General features: G+C 37.9%; 2 protein-coding genes and 1 long non-coding RNA gene across 4 annotated transcripts; 1 reads left to right on the top strand and 2 right to left on the bottom strand.

Annotated features, from left to right (window-relative positions):
* The first annotated feature begins 977 nt into the window (after positions 1-977).
* LOC106412564 (cytochrome P450 81C13-like) lies at positions 978-2,839 on the top strand. The gene has a single exon (XM_013853471.3). The coding sequence runs from the start codon at positions 1,210-1,212 to the stop codon at positions 2,704-2,706; it is 1,497 nt and encodes a 498-aa protein (XP_013708925.1). The 5' UTR covers positions 978-1,209; the 3' UTR covers positions 2,707-2,839.
* Positions 2,840-3,061: 222 nt separating this feature from the next.
* Positions 3,062-4,422, bottom strand: LOC106412574 (putative RNA methyltransferase At5g10620). The gene is made up of 7 exons (XM_013853495.3): positions 4,244-4,422; positions 4,144-4,175; positions 3,934-4,076; positions 3,786-3,852; positions 3,638-3,715; positions 3,325-3,470; positions 3,062-3,250 (listed from the first exon to the last, which is right to left on the bottom strand). The coding sequence occupies exons 1-7, from the start codon at positions 4,317-4,319 to the stop codon at positions 3,211-3,213; spliced, it is 582 nt and encodes a 193-aa protein (XP_013708949.1). The 5' UTR covers positions 4,320-4,422; the 3' UTR covers positions 3,062-3,210.
* Positions 4,423-6,006: 1,584 nt separating this feature from the next.
* Positions 6,007-9,491, bottom strand: LOC125593158. Of its 2 annotated transcripts, XR_007329098.1 has the most exons (4): positions 7,949-9,491; positions 7,182-7,794; positions 6,578-7,110; positions 6,007-6,486 (listed from the first exon to the last, which is right to left on the bottom strand). It is a non-coding gene; the product is annotated as an uncharacterized LOC125593158 (long non-coding RNA). The 2 variants fall into 2 exon arrangements; XR_007329097.1 differs by having other exon boundaries at positions 6,578-7,794.
* Positions 9,492-11,999: the final 2,508 nt, after the last annotated feature.

Here is an 11,999-nt window from a genome sequence, read left to right as displayed (position 1 = left end):
AGCACGGCAAGTGAAGTTGATGCTGGTAAGCTCAACAGACCTCTTTTTGATCTTGCATCTCCTTGGTATGCTATTTCAGAACTTTGGTTGAAACGAGTTATCTTAAAATGGATTGAACAGACACAAGGGAGAATCAAAATAAATGAAAAGAAGAGCATAGAGCTGGCCATTTTTGCACAGGAAGAAACACAGCTAGTATTATCACAAGAGACCTAAGACTGGGTGGAATTACTATATGTATATACTTCACAGCAAGTCAACGACTAAACCTGAGAGCCAAGTTACAAAAGTCACCAAAATAGTTGACCTTAAAAGTAAACAAACATGTTTAGTGGTCATCCTAAATCCTTCTTTAAGGTAAGCAGAAGGCATAATAAAGGCAGTGAGTGACTTAAAAGAAAAGAAAAAAAAAGGCTTTCCAACCAAGTCACAACGAAACGTGGATCATGAACACTAACATTTTCCAGAGAACTAGTTTATGCACACCACCACAATTAGTTATTGAACAAGAGAGGATTAGTCCACCAACAACTCAGGTGGTCCATCTGTAAACTATGTCAATGCACATTAAGTAAGAAGAACCTTGGCCTGCATCATTTAAAAGAAAAAGCCTTGCACCTTTTTGAGAAATTGAAACTAAAACGCACGGATATACTTATGAGAAAAATAATAGTCTGAAAAATGACTTCCACCAAGTCAATGTCAAAACCTAGGATTAGAAAAATAAGCTCATCCGAGGAGCCAGCTCAACCTCAGTTAAAACAAATGAACATCAACTTTAAGATCCTACATTTTTCTATGTTTTGTCAACTAAGTCTTTATCTGTTATCACGAAAAGAATGTGATCAACAATTATACAAACTGCAAAACAGTTGACCTCAAGAACAAACAAATGATAGTCACAACTGAAATATACCTCTTATCTTACGTGCAAGAACAAACCTAGATAGCAAGAGACAAGTAAGAACAAACCCACCAAATTGACCATCTTCTACTTTACTACCAACACTAAGAAAAATGTACATAAATGTATATCAAGAAGCTTCAGTTCCGACCAAACTCGTTGAAAACATGTTGTAATTCAATTTTCTATGTGTGGGATAAACAAAAAAATAACCACTGTCAATTGTTTTGTTGATATCTCTAATTCATCTTTCGTCCTCTTCTTGTCAATCAATCTTCAGCCTTGACCAGAAAAAAAAGAAGAAAATGGAAAATCTCTGGTTTATCATCTTCTCTCTCACAGCTCCTATCTTCTTCTTCTTCGCCAGATCCCTTTGGAGTCAAAACTCCAAGTTACCACCAACCCCTACGTCTCTTCCCATCATCGGCCATCTTCACCTTATCAAGAAGTTTCCTTTACCACAAGCTCTCCATCACCTCTCTTCAGTCCACGGCCCTGTTCTCTTTCTAAAATTCGGATGCCGTCCCGTCCTTGTCCTCTCTTCCCCAGAATCCATCGAAGAGTGCTTCACCAACCACGACCAAACCCTCGCGAACCGCCCCAGGACCATCACCTCTGATCACTTCAGCTACGGCTACAAGAACTTCGGACTCGCTCCTTACGGAGATCTCTGGAGAACTCTCCGCCGTCTCTCCACCCTCGAGGTCTTCTCCTCCACAAGTCTCCAGAAGAACTCCTTTATCCGTAACGAAGAAGTCTTGAATCTCTGTTCGAGACTCTTCAGATCATCCGTTGACTCTAGGAAAGTGGATCTCAAGTATCATTTCACGCTTCTCACTGCTCAGGTCATGCTCAGGTTAGTCTCTGGGAGTCGTGGCGTTGAAGAGAGCGGTCCGGAATCAGAGAAGAGGTTCTTTGATGATTTCAAGTCGAGGTTCTTCTCGAGCATGTCGATGAACGTCTGCGATTTTTTCCCAGTGTTGAGGTGGATTGGGTTCAAAGGTATTGAGAAGAGAGTGATGGAGATGCAGAGGATGAGAGATGAGTATCTTCAACGACTCATTGATGATGTTCGGATGAAGAAATTTGATTCAACCGGTTCGGTAGTGGAGAAGTTCTTACGCCTTCAAGAAACAGAACCAGAGTTCTACTCAGATGATGTCATCAAAGGAATCGTAGTGCTTATGTTCAACGGCGGAACTGATACTTCACCTGCGGTAATGGAATGGGCAATGTCGGTTTTGCTGAACCATCCTGATAAGCTTGAGAAGCTCAGAGAAGAAATCAAATCTAATGCTAAGCAAAAAGGGATTATACAAGACTCCGATCTCTCGAGCTTACCTTATCTTCGGTGTGTCATCTACGAGACGCTCAGGCTATACCCCGTAGCTCCACTCTTGCTTCCTCACTGCTCATCAAAGAGATTCAACTTAGGCAACTACGAGCTTCCGGAAAACACAATGTTGTTCGTAAATGCCTGGGATGTTCATAGAAACGGTGAGCTTTGGGAAGACGGGGATGTTTTCAAGCCTGAGAGATTTGAAGGGTTTCTTGGCGATAGAGATGGTTACAGGTTCTTGCCGTTTGGAGTTGGGAGGAGAGCATGCCCTGGAGCTGGATTTGGAATGAGGACAGTGGCGCTTGCTGTCGGAGCATTGGTTCAGTGTTTTGATTGGGAGAAGGTAGATGAAGGAGATATAGACATGAGGGCTGTTTTTGGTGTGGCAATGTCTAAGGCTGAGCCACTTGTCGCGTTGCCTAAGCTACGGCCTGATATGGTTCCTATCTTGTCTCAGCTCTAGTGTCATCTGTATTGTGGCCAATAGAGTTGCTTTAGACGATTGCTTTTTTTATATATACACATGTACAATAAGGAGAATGAATAATGATCATAAATCACAAATAGTTACCTTAATAGTGGAATCAGTTTCTTCATTTTTTCGTTCTTCCTTGGCATTAAATCTGCAAGAGGCAGGGAAGATGATCTTAATCACGGGAAGGTCTCCTCTCTCCTCCTTCCTTTAGATGGAGATCTATGGAGAATGATCATTTGTTGAATAGCCACTGTTGCTTCTTCATTCATTCAGTCCTTATATAACCAAAAAATAGTGATGCAACAAACAAGAACAGACGTCCCACTCAACGATGACCATAATATGAACTGGATCAGAAGCAAGTAAAATTTGACGTTCAATAAACAATCTCTGATACAACTATCGGCGGAGAAGCTATATTTAGCAATGTAGTTTCTCTAGACAGGAGAACTCGAAAATAAAAGAACCCAAAAAGTAGATTCATGTACACCCTCAATGATGGTAATTTTGGCCCTTGAGAATAGTCCATGCCCTGAAAACAGGAAACCAATTACATCATCTCATAGTATAATTGGAATGCAGAGACAGAAGTAACAATGTTATCACCTGTAAAGCTGTTCCATAAGTACAACAAGAGCTATCTGATGATTCAGGACCATGGAGGAGAGTCTAATGGTCACATTAGCTCGCTTCCTCACTTCACTTCCATGTCCATAAGCTCCACCTATACAAAACGATATCCTCGAAGCTCCCTGAAAACAGAGATCGCCACAGAGTCAAACATTCTCTCCTGCTTAACAAGTCCTCTTAAGCCTTTCCATTTGTAAAGAAAGGTTTCCTCAAGATGAATCAGATTAACTTCAATCAGTTTGATAACTTTCCAAGAAGACTAAGAACAAAGGGAAAGGCCAAAGCTTACACTATTGCCTGCATCCCCAAGTAACTCAGCCATCTGTTCTGAATCAACGTCACGGCCTCTCTCGTCAAGCACCACAACCTAAAATCTCACAATCAGACCATCAAGAATGACTAATTACAGATTGATTCTAAAGAGATTTCAATAATACCCAAACATCAGGCCCAATAAGCTTCATCACAGCCACTTCTTCATCCTCAACCTGAGCTCTAACATCCCTACGAGTAAAAACACTATTGACTTCAAACCAAAGCCATCTAAGTTACTGAGCTTTATCTCCAAAAATCGAATCAACGTACTGAGCATTTCGAGGATTGGAGCGAACCAAAGAATCCTCAAAGGAGCAATACGGTTTAAGCTTGGTCTTGTACTCATCGACCAAGAGTCGAACACCTTCCGATCTCTTTTTCCCCACTGTTATCACACGTATCGGCAGAGCTCTCTATTGAAACCAAAAACTTATCAAAACCTAAACGTCCAAAACCCTAATCAAGTCGATGGAAGCGTACCACTGCTTGGCCCGTGTATCTACATGCTCTTCCTGATGAAACCGTCACACAATCTTCAACCAATACGTTCGAAATCAACAAATTTGAGAAATGTATAAACCTTTATCATGAGGAGTAGGAGAAGCAGATGCGTAAGGCTGCTTCAGGTGACAAGTAACCATGAAAGAGATCGCCATTTTTTTTTTACTTCTTCACGTTTTAACGACGGACGATTATACAGTTGAGTTTGGACACTCCCAACACGAGATCAAAGCCTCCGAACGATACCGAGAGTTTTAAGCCCATCATATATGGCCTGTCGTAGTATATATATGGGCCTTAAGTACAAATTATATAATTCATGAACTTCAGCCAATCCCTTATATACTACATCTATCTATCAAGCAAATGTTGTAGAGCAAGTATGCATTATACAAAATAATATATATATTTATAATTCATACGCAAAAACATAAAAGTTGATATTGGCCTCTTTCTGACACATGCACACTCCACTATGAATAAGAATTAAAAAAAACAGTATTGTCATCAAACTTTATCACAAATCCACATTTGTACATCTATAATTATGAGTTGGACAATTAGTTAATTTGATACAATACCAAAGCAAGAATAATCGAAAAACAACTATACCACCGCATACTAATAAGTAACACATAACATATAACTAAATTCTTGAATCTTAAAACAAATTTCAACTCAAGCATTTAGTGAATATCATAAAAATTTGACAATTGGCATAAACTTGCAAAAATATAATTTTGAAAAAAAAACTGTTTTCCATTTTAATTTTCCATAAACTCAAGTAACGTTTCCTAAAATTGCTCACCCTTTCACCACTAAGTTCAATCATGTTTTAAAAGTTAAAACTGTTTTTCTTTTATAAACACTAGATCTTTTATCCGCGCTACGCGCGGATTGTTTGGTATAATTAAGTTTTTATTTAATTAATTAATTTATATTTATTTTAATAATTTATATTATAATTTGTAAAGTGATTTTTTGCCTCTGAACTCTCATACTTAAATTTAAATCAGCTTAAAGATTTATTATCCTTAATAAATAAATAGATCTGTTAGTATATAATTAACAATTAATTAAAAAGAAATTTTATTGATTTGAGAATTATCATTGTCTTAAAATAATTTATTTTTTGTTATAAAATATTCATATCTTAAATAAATAATTAGGTTTGTTATTATATTATCGTAAATTATAATGAATTGTTATTTGGTAATCATCATTATATAAAAATAATTTATATTGTGTTATCCAAAATAATAGTTTACATCATAATTTTTTAAAACAAAAGAGATATATCTCCTTATATATATTGTATATAATTTTATATATACATAAGTGTTTTTAATATTCTTACACAATAAAAGTATAATTTTATTATAATAAATATTTTTGTGATATGTAAAAAATTGATATTCATTTTTTTACTAAATATTTCAAATGCATGAGTATTTTTAAATTGTATTTTATGTGATAAAATAATTGTTCTTTGATAAAAAACCCTGTATGTTTGATTTAATATTAAATATTCTGAACATATGTAAATAATTTATTCTAGTGATATTTGAATTGATAATATATTTATTTATATGCAATTATTGTGTTTGCAACCAGTGTACCATTGCAACCAAACTCTTTCTTGAGATCCTTAAGTATCTTGCTGTAAAAAAAATATGAACCTAATAATGGAATCAGTTGAACCTCCTAGACCAACAGCCTAAGCCATGTTAAATTCGCATGATGCTACATGGTTGCTCAAAACCAAAACCTTTAATGATTAGAACACAATTTTTTCTTAAAAAATCTATTCGTGAATGCATTTGTAAATGTAAACTGCAAGACTTAAAACAACCAAATTCGTAAAAGCTTCAAATCCAACAAAACTAAGATACTCAAACATCAAACTTAAGGTAAAAAACATTATGCAGAGACAATAAGAAAGATAGTTCAATGTTGCAAACACAAAGTCTGAGATTAAAAAAAAACAAAGCATAGAGTCTTAGTAATCATAAAACCACGATTCAACACATCCTAGCCACATCTGGCTCGCTTGGGGTCTTCTGCCTCGACCTTATCAGCAGCCCTCTTCACTATCCCAACGCATGTGGAAGGATCACCATCAGCAATTCCATTCTGCAGAGTTCCTTGGGCTTCAGCTTCTTGATCTTCTGGGGTGAGAACCTTTGTCACAGTCAAAGCTTGGGTCTTGCCTGTCAAATTGTGATATGATACTTTCACAATGAATTTTCGAGTCTGTCCAATGGTATCGATAAGAGCCTGAGGTACCGGAACCAAGTGGTCATCTTCTACATTCTCATTAGCCTAATATACATTAAACAACTGTCACTATATATATCTAGCTATCTTGGAGAATATAGATTCAAATAACATAAGCACACAGGGTTGTAATTACCTCGAAATAACTTGCAACCAACTCTGAAGCTTTTCTTCCGGATAACTCATGTCCAGCATCACCGAGGAGCACAAAAGACGCCTGATCCTCATTATCATACACATAGATCTTGGCCAGGTACCTGTGTCATGTGCAGAGTTATAATGAGTGCATTAAAGTATAAGAATAAGTACAGCTGAGTCACTTACTGTGGAACACCAACAATGTCGGGTTTCCCACATTTTTTACACATAAGGGTGGTAGGCCCTTTGGTTGCCTTAGTGTGGCACACACCACAGCCTATGTAATACCAGGATGAACCGTGCACAACATCAGCAATGGTTGCTATGCACTCAAACCAAGCAACCTGCAAGATGCGAAACAATTAATTAAGAGATTAAGACTATCATATTGAAGGCGTTAATCATTGATATTGTATAACCTTGGCATCTTCCTGCTGAATATAGAATAAGAGCTCGCCTATGGTCATTGTCTCAGTCTTAGTGACAACGTCTGCGTTAACTCTGTTGGCAACAGATAAGTTCGCGTTCATCCTGAAGCCAACACCCAAACATCAAATACAATGTGGAATACAACGGCCAAAATTTAAATATAGAATGCTTACCAAGTGAGATACTCTTCGGTTGTTTGAACATCTTTGTCCAAGAAAACACGTGATGGCGTCATAGAGGAGAGAGCGAGGGCACCTATAACAGATCCATTGTTATAATACATATGCAAAGTTATAATGTAAATGAGATGTAGAAATATATATATGTCTAATATTTGCTATCTCGGAACCTATAGGTTACTCATATGTATATGTATATGTCCAAAAGCAGCTCTACTACCAAAACTAACCTAACCAGATAAGACTCCTTGACCATCCTGTGTCCTGCTTAAAAATTAAAAAGGTTGATAATACGGACCTCCAAATCGTTTCGGGTTTAAAGTAGTGACCAAAACAACACGTGCGGTTCCTCCAGATGCTTTAAATTTCTCACTAAAATCTGAGGCAGCCTTGTCCCATAGGTACAACTTCATCACCGGACCACTATAACATACAAAACACATGTGTTAAGAGAGACAACATATGAATATGAAAAAAAATAGATTAGCTTACTCATGTGTTTGAACATGGAGCAAGACGCGGCGTGATGAAGCCATCTCGGCATCATCTAGCATGAGACTATCACTTAGAACCTGTCCATTCACAAGCTTGATGTGGCCAACATAATCTGCAAGATAAAATAAACAAACTCAATGCTTTATATATCATAAACCCAAAAATGTAGCCTAAAATTGTAAGTGTAGATCAAAACATTATCCTAGACAAAGAATGCTGAACATACTTGATCGATTTAAACACATTATATAACACGGGGAGCTTACCATAAAGATCCCCTCTCAAGTCGCAGGCAGCATCGAACTCCTCATATCCATGGATCCGGAACCGGTCCTCAAGGAAACAAACCGGACTGTCCGTTAGATTAGAGAGGTCAGAAGTCGATGAGAATGTGATGGTGAAACTTGGTTCCGCAACACGATACAAATTCTTGTTGTGAGAACCGAAAAAACTGTTGAGTCTGTAAAGGCCACCAGCTCTCATGTGTGGCAAATAAGTGTCTATCCTCCCAGCTGGGATGAAACCCTGGATGACAGTCTCCTGTTATCATCAGTAAAGAAATTAAATCAGAAATGCTAGACAGGAAATCATAGAAACGCATCAACAAAAAAATTATAGTTACTGTACTATCAATAAAAGCAAACACTTGCTATAAATTATCTAAAATGTTCATCAGTCAAAGTTTTAATGGAATATGTTCTCTTTTTTTATTAGCAAAACTAAACTGCCAAAGTGAGACCAAGAAACCAAAATCATAAATTATTTTCTAATCATAAAGTCTCTGCCAAAGTAAAGTCTAGAACGATAAGTTTCAATTTCTAAACTAAACTGTAAGCAAGATTTTGGGTTATACCTCTTGGTCGATGAGAAGCATCTCGAGACCGATAAGCACCTTTGACACAATATTTCGAGCTTCCCAAAAATGGATCAACCGGAACCTCAACTCGCCGTCATGAGGTCCGTATTTCACATCTTTGAAAGCCACCACTTCGGCCGAGACAATAGCTTTTCCCCTGACGCGGGAAGAGACAGCAGATTTGCCTCTAACACCTGAGGAGACACCAGCCTTCGTGCTGTGAATGATCGCACCTGCATAGGAATACGAACGTTACCATCATTAAAAAAGGGAACTAAAAATCCACAATTTCACATGCGTTTCTATTTACTCTAGTATAAAAATTATCTACTAAAAACAATTATTTTGCTCATCTCATTGTTTTAAACCTCATAGCTTCAGATTCTCTATTTTTTATACTGGTAATCAGACGGACACTATAATCTCATAATGAAACGATAAGGGTTCTTACCATTGGGGTTCTTCGACATAGGTACGCCGATCAAGACGCCGGAAGAGACAGTAGTTTTGCCGCTGAGTTTGGTCAGACCGGAAGTGACCGACGCTTCGCCTTTGTCTCGCTTCGAGTGGAGATCGCCTATTGAGTGGTTGGATGAGACATGGGGTGTTCCGATGGGTTTGATCGGTCCGGGAGAGGAGTCAGACTCAACGCCTTTTGGTTTCTCGGAGATGGAACTTCCGTTGGAACTCATTGCAACAAAGCTTAATCGGAATAAGACTCGTATCAAGAGTTGTATAAACAAAAGAAGGAGAAAATGCGGATTAAGAGTTATATAAACAAAATCTGAAGGAGAAAAGCAAAACGAATCCATAAATGAGAGTAAAGAGAGAACGAAGTGGAGTTGTATTGATTGTTTAGGGTCAGATCATGAAACGGATCAAAGAAGAGGAAGAGCAAAAATTAGGAATCGACAAAGGAGATGAAGAATCGACAAAGGGACGAAGATTCGATTTAGGTTAATAGGATTTGAGAGACGCGTAAGGGAGAGGTCGAAATGGTTTGGTCGCTGGCTGGGTCTGTCTATGGTCTAATGGGCTGGGTTCGATTGTTTTAAAAATTACGGTAAGTCGAAGCCCAAGAAATCAACACATATTTGACATGGCAAAAACACCCTGTCTAATTGGTTGATTAAAATTGCCTACGTGGACAGCTTGGTTGAGGAGGATATCTCCCTTTTATTACTTATCTGATTTTATCTATTTATTTTACACTCTGTTCATCTATTCTCTCTCTCTCTCTTTCACTTTCTCTATCCATTTTTTTGTTGAGTTCTTGATCTGGTAAAAAAACATGCAAGTTTATCTTTCACTTTTTTTTTTTTGATAAGTATGTGAATTCATTATAGAAATAATGGTCCAAGAGATTCAACAGTCCTTGAAGGATTAAATTCTACTGCATCTAAGATTGCTAACAAAGCATGGGTCAAGGAAAGCCCCCCAAAAAAGATAAAAAAACTTTCAATGACAATAAAGTCTAGTCAACACCCGAGAGAGTGATTAGAGCTTCACTAACTAATTCCTAAGCTGCTATTCGATTACCAGTAGATGAATGCTTACCTTGCTGCAGGAACCTGTAACAAGGACATTAATCAGGGAGCAAATCAACCGGAGAATAATCCTAGGGGCCGAAGATTATCCCGAAGGCGAAACCAAAAGGACGGAAGGCGAAGCGGGGATGGCAAGGTCCTGGTCCGGCCCCAATCCGTTGGAATCCACTCCAGACGCCGAAGTAGCTCATGAGACAAACACGACAAGGCCATGTAGACCCTACAACAAACGAAAAGAGCCAAGCAGGTAGACGATGGAGCAGAGCTGTCAGAAGCAAGCAGATGTTTAATTCTCTCGACTCCGGCCCCTTCACAAAACAGTTGACTCGGAAGGATAATGGCAACAAAACGATGAGGAGGCAAGGCACAACATCAGTTAGTCTCCTTCTGGAACCGTGAGGAACAGAGGAGACAGAGCTCCAAACACCAGACGACAAGACAAGTCGTCATGCTAGCACCTACAAGAATCAGACCAAACAAGAGTCCCCGGCGAAAGCCTCACAGCGCCATTACATCTCAAATCCAAGATTCGAGAAGGGGAAGTCCTAGCGGAGCAACCGAAATGGGGGAGAGATGGGAAAGGCAGAGCAGCATGAGGCCAGAGACTTAACGGCAGCGACGCGCTTCAAATCCGGCGAGAGCTCAGGGTTGAACCTGACCCAGATCCAACCACCACTGAATCCCAGATCTACAACATATTCAGAGCTTCCTGAACACGGACAACTAACCACAGACTCGCCAACACTCCGGGGAAGTCGAGAACACACCCGACGACCGTTTAGAACCGCCGGATCCGGTCGTAATCCGACGATAATCTAGAGGAATCGAGCAAAGAGACGAGGAAAAGATATCCGCGAAACAGGGTAAGAGGCAGAGCAAAGAACATGAGGGGTGGCGACCGACGGTGAAGGGCACCACCGGCCACCGGAGCTAAGAAAATTAGGGTTTCAACGAAAAAAGGTAAAGTCGGAGAGAGAGAAAGGAGAGAAAAAATCTCTCACCTCTCTCTAGTTTTCTGATATAATATCTTTACTTTACTCAATGTCTCCCTTTTTCTCAGTTTATCTTTCACTTTCTCTATCCATTTTTTTTGTTGAGTTCTTGGTCTGGTAAAAAAGCATGCAAGTTTATAATTACTCTTGATTTAGATTCAATTTCCTTTTACTGTTGATCAATAACCTCTTAATTGTTCATCTGAGGTTAAAATGAAGGGATATACTCTGCTCAAAAACTTAACTTTTCAGTAGAAAAATGAAAAATGAAAAATCAAAGTTTTGTCATCAAAAAAGGTAACAATAAAGCATCTCCCAACATTATTTACAAAATTGGTATTTACAAATTTGTTCTTTCGATAGCTTATATTTATAAAATTACTTTATTTGCTTTTGCAACTTGAAAAAATACAGAAACATATAAGGAAGAAAAAAATATAAAAACAACAAATAAAAAACCATATAGTTTTTTTTTAAGAATTAAATGCAGGTAGAATCTGACCCGTGCTAAGCATGGGGTAATAACACTAGTTAATACTCCCTCCGTTTCATATTAATTGTCGTTTTAGAGAATTTTTTTCGTTACAAAATAAGTGTTGTTTTCGATTTTCAATGCAAAATTTATGCAAAATTTATTTTTCTATTGGTTGAAATATGGTTAGGTGTATAAGTAATAGTATTTTTTATAAGAAATGTACAAAATTAATTGTTTCTTTAATCCGTGTGCCAAAACCTAAAACGACACTTATAATGAAACAGAGAGAATAATAAACTTTCAAGTCGTTAGTACTTCAAATTTAGACTAGTTATTGAATCACTGAAACAAATACTGATATCAAAAAGGATGATAAAAGTTTCAAGTCATTGATTAAATAATAAATTTAGTATAACTTTTGATCTGATAAATAATCCGTAAAGAATC

The sequence above is a fragment of the Brassica napus genome, chromosome C9 (genome assembly GCF_020379485.1).
Source record: "Brassica napus cultivar Da-Ae chromosome C9, Da-Ae, whole genome shotgun sequence".
NCBI classification, from domain to species: Eukaryota; Viridiplantae; Streptophyta; class Magnoliopsida; order Brassicales; family Brassicaceae; genus Brassica; species Brassica napus.
The sequence above is the reverse complement of the archived record's forward strand: the minus strand, read 5'-3'. Positions and strand labels throughout refer to the sequence as shown.